General features: G+C 42.5%; 1 protein-coding gene across 6 annotated transcripts in view; it reads right to left on the reverse strand.

Annotated features, from left to right (window-relative positions):
* Positions 1–22,627, reverse strand: part of CLASP1 (cytoplasmic linker associated protein 1) — a 263,630-nt gene that overhangs the window by 49,023 nt on the left and 191,980 nt on the right. For 3 of the 6 annotated variants that reach the window (XM_029934725.1, XM_029934723.1, XM_029934722.1), the window contains 8 exons: positions 18,701–18,804; positions 16,772–16,795; positions 15,235–15,479; positions 12,818–12,881; positions 10,820–10,822; positions 10,389–10,552; positions 3,570–3,648; positions 2,442–2,585 (listed from right to left, as the gene is read on the reverse strand). In XM_029934725.1, coding sequence (XP_029790585.1) covers positions 2,442–2,585; positions 3,570–3,648; positions 10,389–10,552; positions 10,820–10,822; positions 12,818–12,881; positions 15,235–15,479; positions 16,772–16,795; positions 18,701–18,804 — 827 coding nt within the window. Of the gene's footprint in view, positions 1–2,441; positions 2,586–3,569; positions 3,649–10,388; positions 10,553–10,819; positions 10,823–12,817; positions 12,882–15,234; positions 15,480–16,771; positions 16,796–18,700; positions 18,805–21,711; positions 21,775–22,627 lie in introns of all 6 variants that reach the window. The other 3 variants (XM_029934726.1, XM_029934724.1, XM_029934721.1) reach the window with 2 other exon arrangements.

The raw sequence follows: 22,627 nt of genomic DNA on the forward strand, positions 1-22,627 counted from the left end.
CATTACGGCTTCGAAAATAACGGCTTCGAAATGCTACTTACAATGAGATCATTTTTCTCTGGACATTTATCATTAATTCATTCAAATTCATTTGTTAAATGTTTACTTTGTTCCTAGAGGTATTGTGCTTGGTGCTGAGATACAGGGTGAAAGAAAATAGGGAAGCTGCAAAGTCCCTGGGGAACAGCAAGCCCAGCCCCAGTCCTGAAGATACTGAAGACGCGAGCTCGGACCAAGAGAATCTATGGCAACCAGGTCAACACTGTGTCAGCATTTTGTATGTCTTGAGGTTCAACTCCAGGGTAATGGACTCAACTCGGTGCATTAAAACCAGCCAATGGTGGAGGGAATCCCAATGAGACCCAAAATGAACGTCAACACTTGACACTACACCAATTAGGTCATATTACCTGGGGTAGGGTCCAGGAACTGAGGTGGATTTTAACTGCAGCCAGGACTGAGAACCACTGATGTAATAACAGCTTTCCAAATGTCCTGAAGATCAGGATTACTGTCCCAGAACCTGGATCTGAACTCAGTCTGAAGGTGAGGTACTAAGCAGTCCTCAGGATGAAGAAGGGGAAGGCGTGAGGGTGGGTGACAGGAGTGGAGGCCAGTGGAGGCCAGGCTTTGTGAAGCAGCGCTGTATGACCCAAGATGACTGAAATTAAGTGTTGAAGATCAAACAGTAAACGAGCCACATGATCTCGGCAATAAATTTAATATCCTAACCACATCTGACTTAAGCTAGTATTAAAATAAGTTGAGTGTTTGGGAGCCCAAGGCCAAATAACTCAAGGATGAAAGTTCCTATAACATCCTCCTTAGAGAAGTTAGGAAAATAAGTTTTAGTTCAAATTTTTAATGTGCATGTCCAGAGAAAGTGGACATTACGATGACAGTGAATTGCTCCTAGACACACATTTACATGTTATGACTAAAGATAGAAAGCTATCCTTAAGGCTTCTGTATTTTGGCCACTCTTGTGATTTCAAAAATTACAACGGAAATATCTGTGACTTACACCCTAAGCAAATCATTCAACCACCTCTTATAGTACCTCCCTAATCCCAAACTGGCTTAATGGCTAAATTAAAGGTTGCCAATGAAATGCCTCTTTTGATAATAATTTTGAATGAGTGCTTTAATAGGATTTGCCCTTGTTCCTTGACCTTGGACAACTTAGTTTATTATGATACAATGGACACAAGAATTATATGACCTGTAACCCTTCTAAAGTAAGCTTTTAGAGAATTCTTCTGTTCTTGTCTTTGAACTTCAATGGAAGAGGAGCTAAGTGTTCATTTGCATTTGGAAATTTACCACTCCCTCTAACTACTGCTTGGATTCCTCCTTTCCTTTCTACCTGCCTGGGCCCAGTGGTCTGTCCACATTATCAACTCTGCTCAAGGTCAGATGACTCTACTGGTAGGCCCAGTATGGAAAGAGCGTGGTACAGAAGAAAAAATGCAAGGCTTGTGATTAGACACAAAAAAACCAAAATCAAGTACCGCCAGTCTGAATGTAGAATTGAGAAAGCTGGCTTTTAAGAGTACTTTATACAGGCTACTCAGTTTATATATAAAGTAAAAGAATAATGACCACGTGTTAAACTCAAGCAGTGTGAGGCTCAAGCAAGGACACTGACAGGCAGAGCATAAGAGACACACACAGTGACTTACACTTGCTGTGTGCTTACAACTTGTCAGGAATTGACAAAGTGTTTCACATGTAAGACTTAATCTCTGTAATGATCCTGAGGCAGAGTACTATCTAGAAAGAAAACTAATAGTACTCTGTGCTCTTCCCTATATTATATGCTCCTCAATGTGTCATTTCTGGAGAAAGTAGCCAATACTCTTCAGCTGATAAAAAAACAAAGTAACACCTTGATATCGGGGTGTCTCCAAAATCTGAATTTTACCTCCCCATGTTACTGCCTAAGTCAAAGAGAGGGTGTTCCAAGTGTGGTACATAATCTGAAATTGTTTGCTCTTTTTAAATTCAAGAATGCATATCTTAGCAAATTTTCAGCCACCTTTTGCTACAAAGCACCTTATGGCCAAGCAGCCTTAGATTTTCAATTATGCCCTTAAAGTCCATGTCACAAAACTGATATGTGGAAAAACAATGGCCTGAAGAGACACTAAAACTATGAGGGATTTTGCATTTAAAAAGAATAAAATAGATGCTTAAGAAAACCACAAACCCATCATACACGATTCCTGATTTTCATTTTGATGTTGGGAGACTGGGACTCGGTGGAACTGGAGGGAGATGTTAAGGGGCAAGAGCAAAGTCTTGGTTTCACAGAAAAGGTGTAATAAAGGATCCCACGTAGGTGTGTGAGATGGTTTGCAAGTTTCCAAGTACATTTCTTTTCCTAACATACTCCTGAAAACAGTGTGTGTAAAGCTGCACTTGCGCTCTCTCGGACATACCTTTCTCACGTCTGAACTCTTTGGTTCTGTCGTCCAGGTTATAATTCTAGAAACAGCAAGCCTCGTCTCGCTAGAGTTTACAAAGTCTGTTGGATCCATCTGCCTAGCGAGGGACTCAATGTACTTCAAGATTGCAACTTTGACCTGAAAGATCCAATAATTATACGCATTAAGTACACTTTACGAATCTTTGAACAGAATTCTGATCAGAGAAAAGGAAAGACAACTGAGGTGACACATCCTTCTTCCTGGATTCATGTTTTCACATGGAGCCACACGTATCGGGGACAGAGGCATGATGGCCGCAAGGTAGGTCTGGGAACAGGAAGACTGGCATGTAGCTCAGTCCTCTTCAGTGTTAGGTCACTGCGCTGGAGAGAGGGCTCCGCCCATAGGCAGCAGGCACCTGCAGGGCATGAGCCCCCACAGGCAGGCCACAGGGTCACCAACTCTGCCACTTGATGGAGAAGCACCTCGTTTTTTGGGCATCCTGGGCCATGTCTTACAAGATAGCGTTTTCAGCAATCACGCTGATATTCTACCTTAACTTCTCCACTGATGCCCCACCTGGTTTTGACCTTAGTAGAAGAGGGTTATTATTTGTTGCAGCTATCCTAAAACCCCAAGAAAAGTTAATGATTAAAGAAGAGATGACATACGTGACCTAATTCAAATTAATACATACCCTCCCTCAATTTCAGTCTTGTTGTGACAGGTATCATTTTCTAAAATACGTAACAATTAATTTTCATGTGTTAGAATGTTAATATTGAAAACACCTCAGTAAGATACCTTCTCTCAATGCGGCAGAATTTTCTCGTTTATATATTGTGAAAGACAGTAAGAATACTCAAATGTTGGTGAGGATATGGAACAACTGAGGCTGGTTGGAATATAATATGGTACAACCATTCTAACAGTTTCAAATAAACACTATCTACCCAATGAAGCAGTGACTTTTCTCTGAGGTACTCAAACAAGAACAATGGAAACATGGCCCCGGTCGTGTAAGAATGCTCACAGAAGATTTGTTTGTAAAAGCCAAGTATGAGTCATGTACAAAATAAAGTAAATTTTAAGCAAATCTGACTTCTAGAAGTTGAACTGTAATGACAAATAGTCACTGACCTTGAGATTAGGAGTCTGAGTTTGATCCACAATAAATCTCATCAAAATGTTAAATTGTTGATCAAATGGAAAGGAGTCCCTAGGTTTAAGAGAAAAAAGAAAATGCTCATTTTAAAGGATGCCATATTACAAAAAACAAAATGTAAAACCATCTCAGAAACAAAAATATAACACTAGAGGCAAGTCTACTGGACACAGAAGCAAGCTTTACAGTTACTTGCGCTTTTCATTTTATATAAATACTAGACTAATATACATTATACACAAAATTCGAAAAATGGGAAATCTTTTTTTTTACTTTTTATTTTTAAGTATTTTATTTCTTTTTTCTTTTTATTGTTTTCATAATTTATTGTCAAGTTGGTTTCCATGTAACACCCAGTGCTCTTCCCCACAAGTGCCCTCTCCATGTCCATCACCCTTCTTCCCCTCCCCCCCTTTAGCCCTCAGTTTGTTTTCAGTATTCAAGAGTCTCTCATGATTTGCCTCCCTCCCTCTCCCCTAACTCTTTTCCGCCCCCTTACCCTCCCCATGGCCCTCTGGTAAGTTTCTCCTGTTACATATGGTATCTGTCCTTCACCTGACTTATTTCACTTAGCATGACTCCATCAAGTTCCATCCACATTGCCACAAATGGCCAGATTTCATTCTTTCTCATTGCTATGTAGTATTCCATTGTGTATATATATATATATATATATATATATATATATATATATATATATATACCACATCTTCCTGATCCATTTATCAGGTGATGGACATTTAGGCTCTTTCCATGATCTGGCTGCCATTGAAAGCGCTGCTATGAACATTGGGGTATATGTGCCCCTATGCATCAGCATTTCTGTATCCCCTGGATAAATCCCTAGCAGTGCTATTGCTGGGTCATAGGGGAGTTCATTTTTGAGAGAGAGAGAAAGAGAGAGGGTGGGGCAGAGAGAGAGACTGGGGCAGAGGATCTAATGCAGGCTCTGTGCTAACAGTAGAGAGCCTGATGGGGGTATCGAACTCATCAACTCCAAGATAATGACCTGAACCGAAGTCGAACGCTCAATCGACTGAGCCACCCAGGTGCCCCAGAAAAATGAGAAATCTTGTTAAAAGTCCCAAAACACACATGACACATACTGAGTTATGTATGCTATTTTAGAAATGAAGACCAAGCAATAAAAAGAGTCTGCCTTCTAGGGATGTGCCCATCTTTCCAGCTACTTTTCTGAAACTGCTTCACGAGAAACACTTCCAATTCCAAAATCTTAATCTACATCCTGGCTAGGCTGCTTACAGCTGCCCTTGCTTAAGCTAACCATACTGTCTTCCCTACTGGGCAGTTGCTTCTGGTCTCTCTTGTGTAGGGTCACCAAGAAGAGTGTGAGAGCCCCAGCAAAGATTCCCCCCCACCGCCCCATCCAGCTATGACACGTCTGCAGAAGCCAGCGCCCTTGGAGCCCCTCTCCTGGCTCCACATCTTGCCTGTTCCTGATCTCATTTCTTGTAGCCATCTCACATCTTTGATACAACTGAGTAACCCTGAGGGCTCCTGGCTAGCCCAAGTCCGTGCTCCTTCCCTCAAATGCTGCTATTACAAGCATTAGTTCATAAAAGTGAATAGTGGTGTCCGTGCGGGGGAAATGCAGACATACCTTCCACACTAACAGGAAAGGCAGTGCAATGCAAACATCTATTATAACCGAGGCTGAGCGACGGCATTGCTTTCTCTGGCCTCTCTAAGGGACTTTTCTCAATCTACAGGAGTATACTAGGAAGAACACAGAAGCAGGTTCAAATCTGTGAAGTCACAGGATGGATTTGAAAATTTAATGAAATAATGCAAAGAAAATACAAGGCCCAGAGCACATCCTAGGTACTAATAGTGCTAACTGTTAAAATTGCTAATAAAAAGTAAACTTGACCCAGTAGTACATCTATTTGTCACCAGGAAGACAGGACCACTTCTGCAAGCAAAGCACACTTTAGCATACATGACTCATACCAGCTATAAATTAGAGAAAGAAGGTTGGCAAACCATACACAAAACATCTCTGTCTTCTTCTGCAGCAAGGGGAGAATGGAGAATCCATTTAAGTATAAGCAGGCTATAAGCAGGCGTGTTTAGCCTGGAAATGTGCCTGTGGTTGGGCGCAGCCAAAGGAAGGAAGCAGGCAGACCTGTTACTTCAGCAACCCCCCTCAGCCATCACCAACACTCACTGATTAATCTTAAATACACAGAAATAGCTAGGCATCTCAGCTGCTGAGAAAACTGAATAATGAACGTGCTGTAGAGATTTAGACCGAATCTACCCAGGAGAGGATTCTTAAAGGAAAGTGGCATCCAGGAAAATAACCAGAAGGTTTTCCTTAATCACCAAAGTTTAGGAGTAAAATCTTAACACTACTGCCATCCCTAAAAATCTAAAAGTTTCCGCCAATCACAAATTCATCTATAGGAATGAAGAGACCTTTAGGCCAAGTCTGACTCACAAATGTTTTATTTGGCTTTCAGAGTATCACCTAAAAATAAATCTCAAATGTGGTGCCTTACTCCATATTTCTGACCTTTCTTGGTAAGTCTGGTGGTACCACTGGGCCCACATGCTCACACAGCCACCTCTCTCTGGAAGCCCCCCCCCCCCCCCCCCGCCCATGGCATCACCGTCCCTCCTGTCTACTTCACTCAGTCACTATCAGCTGGACCAGCCTCACCCCTCTACGCACCCTGGCTGAACCTTTGTAAATCCAATGATACAATCCTAATTCCACTAAACTTGCTCATCCAAAGGAAGGATGACATTTGGAAGGGTCACTGCAAATATAGTATATTATACTGATCTCACTAAAAACCACAAGGGAGAGCTATCTGAACAAGAAAATTTTACAGCAGCACAAATTATACAGATCTATGGGGTCAGGAACCAAAAGAAAACAGTCAGCATCAGAGCATAGAGGAACAAATGTGTGTTTTGCAGTGAGAGACATCTAACAGACACACGGGGGCTGACAGTGCTATTGTTAGTGAGGGGGTGACAGAGGAAAGAAAAAGCACAAATCCTATCCATGTTCTCCTTCAGGAGAGGAAGTTGCATCCCCACAAACCAGCCTGTGGTTAAGGAGGACACACTTTCTGTTCTACCATAATAACCAGCAGTCTTTGGTTCTACTTCCCACACTGCCACTAGTATGCACTGGGACCCGGGCAAGTCAAGTCAAGTCTGTTTCTTCATAATACAATGAAGATGGGTCCTTCTGTTTTGGAAATTCTATGATATTGAGTAATATTCCAGTGTGTAGTAGCTGAGTCATATAAAAGTTACTCTCCTGAGGATCATGAGCTGATCTGGAGTCATTTGTTTATTCTTTTAAAAATTCACTGATCTGACATATAACCTTCCATCTTCCGCCAAATGGTAAGTGAGACATTACAGCCAGCTGTCTTCTGAGGTTATTTAATTTCTAATACTCATGCTGAGGACCTACAACTGCAGATGCATTGGGTAAGAAGTTTCTGAAAAATGAGCACATAGTTTTTCATATATGTCTGGATCTCCACAGCTCTTCTTTCTTTCCTCATAACAGGTCACAATTGCTAAGTGCTATCAACCTCTGAGCCAGTGAATGCTAATAGAGATCGTACCTGGGTGAACAGGAATCCTACATCCCATGTGGTTAGCAAAATTTCTAGTGTGACTTATAAGAAGATGAAGTATTAAAAATACTGAGATATTGAACTATGGGGACCTCATCAAGATAAAAAGCTTCTGCACAGTGAAGGAAACAGCAAAATTAAAAGGCAACCAACGGAATGGGATAAGATATTTACAAATGATATATCAGATAAAGGGTTTTAGAATCCAAAATCTATAAAGAACTTATCAAACTCAACACCCTAAAAACAAATAATCCAGTGAAAAATGGGCAAACATGAATAGACACTTGTGCAAAGAAGACATCCAGATGGCTAAGAGACACATGAAAAAATGCTCAATATCACTCATCATCAGGGAAATACAAATTAAAACCACAATGAGATACTATCTCATGCCAGTCAAAATAGCTAAAATTAACAACTCAGACAACAACGGATATTGGGGAGAATGTGGAAAAAGAGGCTGTCTTTGGCACTGCTGGTGGGAATGCAAACTGGAGCAGTCATTCCGGAAACAGCATGGAGGTTCCTTTAAAAATTAAAAATAGACCTACTCTATGACCCAGCAATTGCACTACCAGGTATTTATCCGAGGGATACGGGTGTGCTGTTTCAAAGGGGCACATGCACCCCAATGCTTATAGCAGCACTATAGACAATAGCCAAAGTATGAAAAGAGCTCAAATGTCCATCAACAGATGAATAAAGAACATTTGGTATATATGCACAATGGAGTATTACTTGGCAATCAAAAAGAATGAAATCTTGCCATTTGCAACTACGTAGAAGGAACTAGAGGGTATTATGCTAAGTGAAATTAGTTGGACAAATATCATATGACTCCACTCATATGAGGAATTTAAGATACAAAACAGATGAACATAAGGGAAGGGAAGCAAAAAGAATATAAGAGGGAGGGAAACAAAACAAAAGAGACTCTTACAAACAGAGAACAAACAGGGTTGCTGGAGGGGTTGGGGGATGGGATAAGCAGGTGAGGGGCATTAAGGAAGACACTTGCTGGGATGAGCACTGGGTGTTCTACATATGGGATGAGTCACTGGAGTTTACTGCTGAAAACATTACTATATGCCAGCTAATTTGGATGTAAATGATAAATAAATAAATAATACACTGAGGTCTCGGGGCGCCTGGGTGGCTCAGCTGGTTGAACATCGGACTCTATTTCGGCTCAGGTCCTGATCTCATGGTTTGTGAGACTAAGCCCTACCCAGGGCTCTGCACTGACAGTGTGGAGCCTGCTTGAGCTTCTCTGTCTCCCTCTCGCTGACCCTTCCCCATTCATGTACATGGCGTGCACATGTGTGTACGTATGGGCACGCTCTCTCAAAATAAACATTTTTTTAAAAATACGGAGATCTTCAGAAGGACGTAAATACTCTAAAATGTCTTAAAGAGAAGAGAATCAATTTGCAAGGTTTTATACTTGTTTTTACATTTGTCTTGAGCATTCGCAAAAATAACGGCAACCTTTCGTCTCATGGAAAGCAGGAACATTTCAACAAATGTGGTAACATGAGAATGTGGAAATGCTGAGAGTCCTTATTCAAGCAGATGACAAAATACAAGGGTAACAAAGAGAATGGCAAAAACCACCAAGAGAGTCTCCTAACATCAACATTGTCCAGCCCATGTGAACACATATTTTCCCAAACATGACATCCGGAAGGCCAACACATCCATGAAAAGGTGACCGACATCAGCATTAAGGAGACACAAATCAGAACCACCACAGATTTCACCTCACACTTCCTAGCTATTATCAAAAAGACAAGAAATAACAAGTGTTGAGGATGTGCAGAAAAGGGAACCCTGTGCACTCTGGGTAGGAATGTAAATTGGTGCTGCTGCTATGGAAAACAGCATAGAGGTTCCTCAAAGAATTAAAAATAAAGGGGCGCCTGGGTGGCTCAGTTGGCTAGGCATCCAACTCTTGATTTTGGCTCAGGTCATGATCTCACGGTTCACGAGGTCGAGCCCCACACCGGGCTCTTGGCTGGCAGCAGGGAGCCTGCTTGGGGTTCTTTCTCTCCTTCTCTCTCGGCCCCCCCTTTCCCCCACAATAAGGAAAGAAATGTTAAAAATTAAATTAATTAAAAATTAAAAATAAAAACATCATATAAGCAATTTCACTTTGGGGTATGTATATAAAGGGGTTGAAACCACTATCTGGAAGAGATCTCGGACCTCAAGTTCACTGTCACATTATTTCCAATAGCCAAGACACAAAAGAACCTAAGTGTCTGCCAACAGGTGAATGGATAAAGAAAAACAATGGAATATTTTTCAGTCATAAAAAAGAAGAAAATGCTGGAAATAGAGGGTATGATGCTAAGCGAAATCAGTCAGAGAAAGATAAATATCTATGACTTCACTCATATGAGGACTCTAAGATACAGAACAGATGAACATAAGGGAAGAGAAGCAAAAATAACAAAAACAGGGAGGGGGACAAAACATAAGAGACTCTTAAAGATGGATAACAAACAGGGTTCCTGGAGGGGTTGTGGGAGTGGGGGGATGGGCTAAATGGGTAAGGGCCATTAAGGAATCTACTCTTGAAATCACTGTTGCGCTATATGCTAACTCACTTGGATGGAAATTAAAAATATAAGTTAAATAAAAAATTTTAAAAAAAGAAAGAAGAAAACACTGCCATTTGTGACAACATGGATGGACGCTGAGGGCATAAGGAAATAAGCCAGACTGAGAAACACAAATACTGCATGATGTGGCTTATTATATATGGAATTTTTAAAAATTATAAAAATAAAAAACACAAAACCCCTGAAATCCATAAAAACAGAGCAGAATGGTGGGTGTCAGGGGAGGCGGGGGGGAGCCCCAGGAGAGGCTGGTCAGGGAACAGACGCACGTGACCTGAAGCAGAGGGATCTGAGGCGCAGAGCGGTGACCGCCAGCCACTGGGACTGGATAGCACTGCAGAGGTGCTAAGAGAACAGAGCCTAAATGCTCCGACCAGCAGCGCCGTGAGACAACGGTGGTCCTGCGAGGCGAAGAACGGTTCACCAGCACATGGTAATCAGTCAGCGTCAAATCACCGAGTGAGACGCCTCGAACTTCCAAGGCGTTTTATGTCAGTGACAACTCAAAGGCGGGAAAACAATTGTTTGGTCCTTAAGAACTTACCTCGTGACATCTAGAGCCTTCTGAACTTTTGCTTGCACAGATCCAAGTAAGTCTGCCCCCATCTTCTTAAGTAATTGTGTGAGAAGCACAAAAAGCCAGTCTTGCAAGTCATCCTTATGAATGATTATAAAATCCACCAGAGTCTCCAAAAACATACTGAAAACCTAGACAGAAATGAAAACCAAATGGTTCATATATGTAATTTGGAATTTCCTCCAAAGTCTCTAAAACATGGATTCGTCATATTAGAGAAGACAAATGTATTTTGAAAAATAAAGGAAAAAGGATTGGAACTTACTCTCTGTGGTGAATTCCACCGCAAACCAGGCCATGCAACAGAACAAATTCCATGTTAGTCCACAGTGAATTAATACCATTTACATGCAGTTTTTCAAAAGACCTGAAAAGACTACAGACTGGATCTCTGATACTCTCTCCTCCCTCAATATGCCTTCAAAATTCAGTACTAAGAGAAATTAACTTTACTGAAAAGTATCAGTTTAATCCTGGAGGCTTTTCTTCCTTCCTGCCTTCCTTTCTCTTAAGAAAAAAAGTATTTTAATCATCATAATTCTATACTATTACTATTTGTAATCTAGCACTCAATAGGTAATATTACAGGATGAGGGAGGAAAAAAACCTTGTGCATTGTATGACTGCAATTCAGATACTGCAAAGGAATATCTTTATGAAAAGATACTATAAAAGTGGTAATAGTCTTTATAAAAAGTTACGGGCTGCAGCCCACATAGTTCTCATCCCGCTGTGCCATCATTAGCACTGTCTACAGTGAGACCAGAGTCCACAGTGGACCAACCTGGAACGCATTTCAGAGAGAGAAGTACCCTGCTAGGCTGATGAGTTGCGCTGTCCTGGGCCAGCCCAGCCACTCTACACCTGCTCAGTTCGAGCACAGCAGCTACTAACCACCAGGGGTCTCCCGTGAGGCAGCTCAGAAAAAACCCCAGGAGCCCCAACTGTGGGATTCCTGGCTTAGCTCAAAGGCAGCTAGCAAATATTAACTAAACTGAGACCTCCAAACTCACTGTACAAGAGCGTTCTGATGGAAACAAATTTCCTTCTTTATCCTCACATTCTGGTTCTGAATCAGCAATCTAGAGGTGACAGGTAATAGAAATTTCATCAATGCCTCATACCACCTAATACCCCTTATACTATAGCTCTTATGAATCTTATGCTTAATATCTTCCTGCTCTTAAACACTATCTTAGAGAAAAACCGTGGTAATTAGATCTTTGGATATCTGTGTGGCCCTAGAACTCAACCTTTCTTGAATTTTATGAATGTTGTTCATGTTGACTTTGTTGTGAGGATCATCACAAGACCAGGATGGAGGAGAACTGCTGTCTGTCCCCCAGCCCCCACAGAGAACAGAACCCCCCATTCATTCTCCTAGGCTCCTTCCCACGAGCATCTCAAAGGACAGGAGCTATATGTTGTTTCTGTCCTTTATCTATCCTTTAAACTTCCCCATAAACTCATTCTCCCCATTTTCTTTCTCTAAACGCATCCAACAGCCTCTAGGACTCCTCCCAAACTGCAGGTCTTTGTTTCAAATCTGGACTTTAGTTAGGTAAGCTTCAGTAAAGAGCCCCTCTCTCGCACCACTCCCAGAAAGGGCCTGGGTCATCAAGGGGTCTCCCCCCTGAGCAGGGACCCCCTGAGGCTCAGCACTCTCCATGGCCCCCCAGAGTGTGGATGCCTGCTAAGTGGCCACCACCCAGCAGGTCCTCAGGGGCAGCAAAATTCTATTTGGAGAAATAGCTTAACCTGGTTTTTCAATAAATCCATTACATAAATGCTTCTATATTTCTATCCTGTCCTATATAGATACATTCTACATGGGATACAAAAAAGTTATATACTCGATTATCTTCTTAATACTACACGTTAAAAAAAAAAAAGGGCACTACATTATAATACAATGTTTTATTCTAACATCTAGCCCCCTGTTTGGCTAATAGGACACACCCAAAAATATCTGAATGAGTAAGACTACATCTAATTCTTTCCATTAACTCTTAAAACGTACTTTATTTAGCCCGGGGTTCTATGGACATTTTAAGTTCCCAAGAAGTCATTTTTAAAAGATATAACATAGGGGTGCCTGGTGGCTCAGTTGGTTAAGCTCCCAACTCGTGATTTTGGCTCAGGTCATGATCTCACTTAGGGAGATTGAGCTTGGGATTCTCTCCATCTCTCTCTCCCTCTATCCCTTTCTCTCAAAACACAAAACAAGAACAAACAACAAAAAACAACTTAAAAGATACAACGTTAACTACTGTAGAAACTGGTGTTAAATCTGGAAGGTGTAAACTGCACTACGGGAACTGCCTCTCACTCTTAAGTGTACTACACAGCTCACGTGGGCATGCGGAGGGGTCAGCAGGCAGGACTCCCACACTTACCTTGCTGTGAGGGTCAGCAAACATCCGAGTGAAAATCTCACACAATCTTTTCAATTCTACTCGACTACAGAAAATAAAATGGAAATGAATGAACTTAGAATTTAATAAGTCAACCAGATTAGTGACAGATTTTTTTTTTTTATTTCTTTATTTTGGAGGGGGAGGTGCACAGAGAGAGAAGGAGAGAGCCTCTGTCAGTGGAGAGCCCAATGTAAGGGGCTTGAACTCACAAACCATGAGATCACCACCTGAGCTGAAGTCAAGAGTTGGAAGCTTCACCAACTGAGCCACTGCCCCACTGACAGCTTTAAAAAAAAACAAAAACAATTCTTATACAACAGAGGCGCCTGGGTGGCTCAGTCAGTTGAGCATCCAACTTTGACTCAGAGCCTGGAGCCTGCTTCGAATTCTGTGTCTGTCTCTGTCTCTGTCTCTCTCTCTCTTCCCCCCCTCTCGCTCACACTTACTCTCTCTCAAAAATAATGTTAAAATAAAAAAATTTTTTAATAATTTTTAAAAAACAAAGATTTTTTCACAAATAAATTAACTTATTTAACTCATGATGAAACTAAGTAGAAATATACAATCATGATAGTTTGGCTCTCAACTGAAGATGAGGAAACAGCACCTCTGAGAGTGACTGCTGAAGTTCATACACATGGCAGAGGCAAAGCCATGCGTGAAACCCCGCTCATTTCACGTGTGTCGGCCACAGATGAAAGGCAAGGAGATAAACTAGGAAAAGCATGTGGTTTGAGGTCAGACAGCCCTGGATTTTAATCTCAGTTTTGCTATATCAAACAAATGGCTACAGGGAGGGTTAAGGAGGGACTCCACTCCCTTCCTAGAAGTACCGAGACAAAGCAAATGCTCATTTCCTGTTTGTGCCCTTTTGCTTTTTCTTATCCTTATCTGTACCACTGGGTCCTACTTTACTTCAAGGCTTGAGTATAAGGACCGTCTCGTCCCCAAATCACCCCCAGTAATCCTCCTTCATACGTGTGAGACTGTTGGTTTGATGATCCGCTAACATTAATAACAATGCGCTCTAGATAAGACCAATTCCAATTAATAGATTTCTAGAGAGTATTCAATAGATACTTGGTCAATGTTAAAATATTAAGAAACTGGGACCACCAGAATTAAGCAGATTCTTAAAGAATAATCACCCTAATAAACCATCCTCATGTTGTTTCTGAGAGCTCACTAGAAGTGTCAGAGGCTACCTGCATTTCAGAAGGCACAGGACAACACTTCTCCCATCTTCGTGACCAGAATGGAACAATGGGGGGACGAGGGGACGCGGGAGGACGGCAGGGTGGAGGCTGACTGACAGGACGGGCACACTCGCAGCACAGGGATTCATTCGTCAGTGCTCACTCATCTCTGCAGAGCCCGTCTGTGACCATCAACTTACACACTCGGACAATTTATCTTAGAAAAATTATCCAGGGACGCCTGGGTGGCTTAGTCGGTCAAGCGTCCCACTCCTGGTTTCAGCTCAGGTCCTGATCTCACAGTTTGGGTGGGATCAAGCCCCGCCCTGGGATCTACCGGACAGCTGGGGGCCTGTTGGAAATTCTCTCTCTCCCTCCTTCTGCCCTCCTCCTGCCCGTCCATGCTTGCTCTCTTTTTCTCTCAAAATAAACTGAAACAAAAATTATCCAATTTTTATCCAATGGATTCTAACTTGCCCCAAATTTTCACACTTTAACATTTCTATAATTTTGAGCTTCATCTTATAACCAAAGACCTACTAGTATTGCCATGGTTTAGTAAGTAGCATTTCTCTTCTTAGAGGAATGTAAAACAATAGTGCATCAATGATGCCTTAGATTTGATGAAACATGGTATAAACACATACTTTTTTGGTATGTATAATACATGCTCCTTTTAGAAAATTTTTGAAACACAGAAGCAAAGGCAAAGACAAAATAGTTGATTCTAGGGATAATGCTGTTACAACTTTAAAGTACTCCGTTTTAGTATCTCACCACTATCTACATTTATAAGCTCTATGTAAATGTAAGCTCTCTATATGCATATCGAACAGTTTTAGACGGAGACTGCTATCATCTCACCTGCACCCCCAAAGTGTCATGAGCCATACCAACCTACAGAGTTGCCTCATTTTTTACCTAAGCTGCAAACTGTGCTAGGATTTCTCAAAGAACACCTACCAGATCTAGAGGAGTCATAAGGGAACCAAATGTCTGACAAACCTAATCAAGGACAAAGCATTAAGGTTTCAAAGTCTCTGGGAGGCAGGACGGAGGGGCAGCCACCCTAGCCCCTGGGGTGCCTGTGCCCAGGCGCCGTGGAACCGTGCGCGGCCTCCTTGAGCGGCAGGGACCCCTCTGAGCCGCCGCTGAGGACAGCCTGGGACCCAGAGCCCAGCCCCCACCTGTCGCCCTCACCTCAGCGTCCTCTGGCTCTTCAGTAAATTCTGCAGGCCGAGCAGCCCCTCCTTCCTCTCGGACCAGTTGGAGCTGGCGCAGTGGTTGAGGACTTCGGCCACGTCCTCCGTCTGCCGCAGGTAGTGCGGAATGCCGCCGTTCCGGGAGCCATACGAGCGCTCGGAGCACACGCTCGACGCGTCGCTGTTGGCGTCGTCGTCGGAGTACATCCCGTACGGCTCGTACCTCCTCCGCACGGGCTTCTTCTGTCCGGTCCCAGGTGGGGGGTGGCGGAGGGAGAAACGGAAGGCGAGAGGCCCGTGAGTCATGCCACACAACACCGGCCACGGAGCTGAGGGTAAAAAGACACGCACACACGCACACACACACACACACACACACACACACCGCACCTTCCTGGGCTACAGATCAGGGAAATAAAACAGGAAAGAACAGACGTCCAGTCGGGACAGGGAGGGACAAGCAGAGCGATCCACAGCAGAGACACGAGGGTATGGTCTCCAGGATGGGGTGTGGACTTGGCAGCAAGACCGCCTGGCCTTGGGCGGTAACCCTGCCGATCCTGCTGCTGCTGGTGGGCTCAGGGCTCCAGAAAGCCATCCCACCTTCATGCTTCCCTCTCCCATCCCTGTAGTGACAGTACCTCACCTCTCACATGCCTGTGGCAGGAGGTAACGGATGATATGCTAACTAACCTGTCCCGGCCACACAGCAAGTAGGTGCGCTCACCGGCCCCTTTCACAATCAAAAACAACAGATCTTGAGCTCGGTCAGTGGCAAAATCTGTTTGAACATTCATGCTTCCCTAAGAAAGTCTGAAACTGAAATGTCAGAGCAGAAGAGCCCATGACAAAGGACTCTTAAATTATCTGAACACAAATAGGCTTCCTGCGACCCTTCATTTGTTTCTCGTACCCTGGATATAAAACTGGAAGTTAAACCCACAAATAATATAGCAACAGCTAGTAAACTGCTAAAATACAATTTTCCCAAAAAGAAAAAAAAAGTTATTGGCCAAAACCATACAAATGTAATCCGCTCCCCACCCCCACCCCGGCCAATGTAATTTTCTAATAATACAGCTTGTCCCACAACTTGCTCGGGACAGTCCTGCCTTATGCCTCCTGCCCCAGCATAGTTATGGATGGCACGCCTTTCACAGTAATCCTTGTCAGGATGGCAAATGACAGGATCATCCTATTTATGTATAAACTAGATCCGTAAAATAAAATGTTGAATATATCCATCCATGAAATAATAAGAACAGTAAGTAGACACAAACTGGGTTAATAAATAAAACAAAACACTCATAGGAGAAGGAGCAGAGAGTGACATTAAAAACAAACAAACTAGAACAGATGAGAGAGGTGACTGATTCCATCGCTAACAACAGCTTCACTAGACTTGACAAATCATAATTCAGACCAGGATTTCTACATAAGACTACATGCTTTGTTGCTTTCACTAGCTCCTAAAGGAAATATACTTGCAACAGAAAAAAAATGAAGTGGTAAAACAAAAGTTAAAGCACTGGTACCTTGCTCCTGGAGTCTCCTAACAGCTGTAGGCAGGAAAATATTGAAGGATGGGGAAAAAGCATAGAGAATTATGTCAGAAGCATATGTGGGGATTGTTCTTGCAACAAAAGTGTATAGCAAAACATATCTTAGCAAACCAAAAATATAGGTTAGCAAGCAATTCATATCAAGTGAATAATAACAAAGAACGCTTTCCCAATGGCATCTCCTAGCCCTTCCTACACCTTCCAGAAATGCCTTCTAGAACTTGCCATACTTCTTGCTATGAGGCTACAACTCCCCCACACCACCGCGGCCCATCTCTAAAGTCACTGTTTGTTCCACCTATTCCTATGCTAGATCCCATGTGCCCCTGCGGCTCCTATACTGGGAAGCACACTCTGGGTACCATTCCTGAGCTCTCTCTTCTGCAGCTGGTCACTCAGGGAGACCAAGCAGTTTGAACAAAGAGTAATAAGGGCAGCCTGAGTGGACGGACGGCTAGAGCTCAGAGAAAAGCCCAAGTCAAGGAGAGCCCAAGCTCAAGTTCCCAAGTCTGACTCTGGCTCCTAGAACTTTGTGCACAGTCCCTTGCACGGTTCTTTAAAGGAAGAGGGAACTCCCCCGCCTTAACTGGAAGTCCCATTTAACTAAGGGTTTGCACACCCATTATTTCCCACCCCTCTGACCTCCAAATAGGGCCTCTGAATAAATAAGTGATTCCCAGTGCTGCAGCTTGGAAGGAAGAATAGCTTCACAGAGTTCTGTTCCAGCTCATGACTCTGAAGTCAAAGCCTTGGTTAGAGCAATTATCCTGAACTCCAGTACCTGCCAGGAAAAAAGCCTCTTTACACAGAAGGCTGATGAATAGAGCTGGCTAGGCACCCAGCTTAGAGGAACGGCATTGGGAGAGCCGCAAACTGCTTGCTCACAGTCGCCTGTCTCAGCAATCTGACTGAGCAGGAATAAACGAGGGCAACACAGGAAGGGGTGACAGTGAGAATCCATGCAGCCACAGACTGTAACAGTTTGGATGAAAAACACGGCTGGGTTTAAACCTTCTGGTTCTGAAAGCAGGATGTCATGATGCTTTTTTCCTTAGAGAGACAGCACAAGTAAGGCCAGAGACCAGACAGTTCTAAAGAGGACCTACTTTAAATGCTGAGCACATCAACCAGAATATGCTAGAGGCAGTGTCACTACCAGCTGAAATGCATCTTTAAAAAGCCATTTGACCACAAGGGATTCTACCAGGGAGCGTTTTGCTATAACCACAAATGGAAGTATCTCTAACTGCTTAATGTTATTATTATTATTTTTAGACACTAAGTTATAATGATGCAAAAACACATTCCACCAGTGCCTTATGGCCTCAGAGTTCATCAGCATTAACATTTGGGAAAGTTTCCTTAAATAAGGACTTAATGGCTCATTTTAAAAGACAAAACAAACGTGAAATTGTATAGAACAACTAGTGTGGTCACTGAATAAATGTGAGATTTTCAACCCACTCAGTCTGTTACCTACTATCATAATGGTATGTTTAGGCTATGCCATCAGCCTGTAAAGCAATAGAAGCCACAGAATGAAAAAAGGAAACGCTGGAAAAAAAACAAACATGGAGGAAAAGGGAGAAAAAGAAGCCCAATGACATCAGAGAAGCCCAATGTCATCAAAACTTCCTTGACACTGAGGAGCACAGAAGACGTACTTGATGCTAGTATTTTCTGTAAGCCCAATCTTCACTTCTGTACAGGGTTCAAAGTTTCAAAAGAAAGGGATAATAAAACAACTTTACACATTATTTACACAAAGTTTACACAATATTGACACAATCCACACACTGCTGAGCATGACTCAGTACCCTGATTTGGAGGCGATTTTCTGTGAGGACAGAGGAAAATGCAGAGGAGTAAGTCAGAGAGACACTGCACACCAGGGACTCTTACCAAAGCATCAGCAACAGCAGCTTCGAGGTCTGTACTTGTGCTCAGGACTCGCATGGCATTCACAGAGCCTGGTACTCTTCCTGCCTGGCCAAGCCCAAACCGGTCTATTCAAAAAACAAAACCAAAGATATGTCACTTTACTTCACACTTTCTCAGTTCTCTGCAAGGGCTCCTGCCTCTTCCCACCTACTGGACAGAGGCACTGGGAGTCCCTAGCCACACATAACTACACTTCACCTGCAATCCTCACTAGACTTGACCTGGTTACCTGCGGCAGAGGTTAAGTTTTCCCCGTGGAATGCTATCTGTGCCACAGAGCAGCCTGACAACTGAAATGACTCTTTGGCGATGTTTTGTTTTGTTAAAGTGTTGAGACAAGAGAGAGAGGAGAACTTAGTCTAGAAGTGAGCTGGGTGGTGCCTTGAGTCTTTGAACCTATTTAGTGTGCCCTCTGGAGGCCAGGTGGCCCTGATGCTCCATCAGACTAATGAGAGTGCTTCATGGTGTGACCATGCACTGTGTAATAAAAAGTTAAAATTTGAAACTAATGTATTCAATTGATATCTGCAATTTTTCATTAGCGCCACTACTGTTTAACTGTTAGTAACTGAGCTCAATTAATTCTGGGCATTTGTTCATGATGCCTGTGTCACCAAAGGTTATTTAAAGAATCAGTTTATTAAATTCTTCAATGATCATCATTAAAAGCGAGCATCTTCACTGCAAAACACTAATCATTCAGATAACATGAATATAAATTTTTCCTGAGTCTCTCAAAGGATTTGAATTTCAAATGACAGTCTTTATATGTGTAAACAAAATGGATACAATCCAAAGAATTTGAAATAAATTTCATAGCTTAATTATATGTTAGGTAAGGATCATGGTCAGAGGAGACTAGCTTTTTAAAAGCACCATGACATCAGGTGAGCAGTCTTCCTTAAGAAGTGCTGAAGTTTAAAGCTACAACAGGAGTACAGTTCATATAAAAATCATATTTCCTAGTGTATCACACTATTTATTGGCAAACCTTTCTTATTTAAAATGCTAACATATAAAAACCCTTTGAAGAAAGTGTTAGATTAAAAAATGCTTTTTTATGAACAAATAGACTGAACTATGTTTATATAAATATGTGCATATATATTCTCATAATGAAGCATTTCAAGTAAAAGGAAGGCTAAATCTGTCTTATGTGAACTGATCTTTCTTATAAAGTGATATATTTAAAACTCTGGATATGTAACAAGTTCTTTAGAAAACAAAAACTTTTAAAGTGAGGTGTTCCTTAGCATATTTAAAATGTCAGTTTCAAAACTTACACCTTCCAGTGCCACAGAAAGGGGAAAAAATGTAAACACTGCTAACCAAACGTTATACACTCATGAGCTTTTATTACGAAACAAAAATTGTATGTTGTACTATCCCCTTTTTTAATGCACTTGTTGGTCATACTCATGATGTCTTAGTCATTATGTAAAAGATGGTTAAATATGCCATATAAACTAAGAGACCACAAAACAATAATTGTTAGATGTCTCCCTATATACATACATATATATATATAATCAGTTGAAATATAAAACTCATGTAAATTTGACATTTACTGTGCATATAGTTTTATACATGATCTTTGTTCAACTCTTTTTTCCATTAAAAAAGGGTAGATAGTAAGGGATTTATGAGGAACAAAATGAAAGTAATTCAGTTATAAGCCATTTAAAAATTACCCAGCATAAACTTAAATAAAACAAAATCTAAAAAAACTAAAAAATAAAAAGTATATCACATGCCAGCAATTCTTGCTCCAGGGATAATACTGATATTTTGTTTTTAGACACAAAATTAAAGCTGTAAGAACAATGCAATTATTTTGTGCTTCCCAGATGCATACAGCTCCGCCTACACAGCGACTGCAGATCACTGGACAGATGTCAACAGATCATTTGAATTTCAAATCTGAAAGGGAAATGCTTGTCTGGATTTGAGCAAAGTTACAAGCCTTTTGTTTTCACCAGACCATAATCTGTCCTACTCTCTCTTGTCCTTGTGTCTTGCTATGAAGCTCTACTCCCCGAGAGGCAGATACGTGGCCTTGCCCTCGGGCAGACCCCTAACCTTCAGGGGGTGTACTCAACAGAGTGCACAGGATAAAATGCACAGCTGGCTTCACTTCAAGGGAGAACGGAGAAAACAGCTCACTCAAGGGGTGACAGTTGTCACCATCAGCAGTCTGTGACTTAATACATAATGCCTTACTCAAGTGAGAGACTGGAGTCATTAGGGACTGTGAGCATATAAAAACGATGTCCGTTAGATCCAGCACATGGATGCATTGCTGTATGCTTACTTGTTGCCCCGATGGCTACCTGGGGAATTTGTGGTTTGTGAAAGCGGGCTGGGATTACACATTTGGGGACCACAGGCTGCAAAGGCTACCTTCTGCCTGACCTGGTGCTCTGAATCATGACTTTGTTGTTCCATAAAAGTTTTAGGACAATAGTTACACCTATGAAGTTACGTATTCTGTGATGCGGGGCATCTGGTAACTAGATAGTTCCTCCAGATCACCACCAGAACCTGACACTAATAATTAACATCAGTAATAACTGCTTTTTGGGAGCAAAGATTTTGGAAATGGCAGACTGTCAGATGACATCCATACTCTATTTCCCCAAAGGGACTTATCGTGATCCCTATTTTGGGTGCTTGTTCTCCTGAGGGGGGCACTAGAGATGGGGGAGGACACCCTTCCCCATGTTTCTGTTTTGTTTTCACATAAACATGAACACTGGAGACACGATGTTGTCAAACAGGCTATAAAGCAACTACAGCCTATTAACAGAACCATAAACATTCGACAACGGAAAAAAACCAAAGCACGCTGGGGAAAACAAATGTGAAGTGCATACATGCCAAGTGCGAGGCAACACTGATGGGAACGAATGCGAGAATGAGCGTGAGACGGGGGCGCGTGAAGAAGCCAAGTCATGCAGTTAGCGCTTGTTCACCTGACTGCCCAACAGACTCAGCAGTGGAGAGGGCGCTAGTGGACCTGGAATGACGTCGAGAGGCTGCAGGTAAAAGGAACGGCAACACCCACAGGATTAACACACGAATACCCGACACAGAAAATGCCACAGTCCACAGGGAACTCAAGAACCGCTCCCGACAAGGCCACGGTTTCTCATGAACAGAGATGGCGCTGGAGATGAATGGATAGCAAGTGCTGACCCCACAGCCCGCGGCAGCCTGCTGGCTCTCACTCAGCTGTGACACACACAGGCCAACAAAGGCGCTGTCCGGTGCCTGAGCTCGGACTCCATGTTTATGTCTGTGCCACAAAGCCCCACTAAGCTGTTACGGAAATATGCAACATGAAGGACATCAGGAATCACAGAGCACCGTCTATACCCGGTGGAGCAGCAGGAGAATGGATTATTTACTCAGCTCACAAGACGCCTCATCGGTATGTGATGCATATGCAACCATGCACCAAACACAAAAGCATAGAAGTTCATAATGTTACTTGAACAGAAATAGAATGGAGTCACAAGAAAGGGGCTCAACAAATGAAATCCTGTGTTCTCCCCAATTTTTGCTGTTTTCCTGCACGAACATCCTAATCATTAATGAACTGATTGTTTCGCTGCTGGAAATTTAGTTGTAATGGGTTTAAGGAGCTTCCCTTGGAGAGGTATTTGCAGAGCTCCGAAGAGGAGTGCCGGCTCTGTACTAGTCACAGCCACGTCCTGGCCTGGGCACAACCAGCTGCAGGACCTTGGGCGGAACTCTAAATCTCTGTGTCTCTGCTTCTGCATCTGGAAATGGTGCTAAAAGGGGTACGTACCTCTTGGGAGTAGAGACAGTTGCAAGAGATCATGCATAAAGCACTGAAAGCAGTGCGGGCACTGAGTGAAACGGTGG

Source organism: Suricata suricatta, chromosome 3, assembly GCF_006229205.1.
Source record: "Suricata suricatta isolate VVHF042 chromosome 3, meerkat_22Aug2017_6uvM2_HiC, whole genome shotgun sequence".
Lineage (NCBI taxonomy): Eukaryota > Metazoa > Chordata > Mammalia > Carnivora > Herpestidae > Suricata > Suricata suricatta.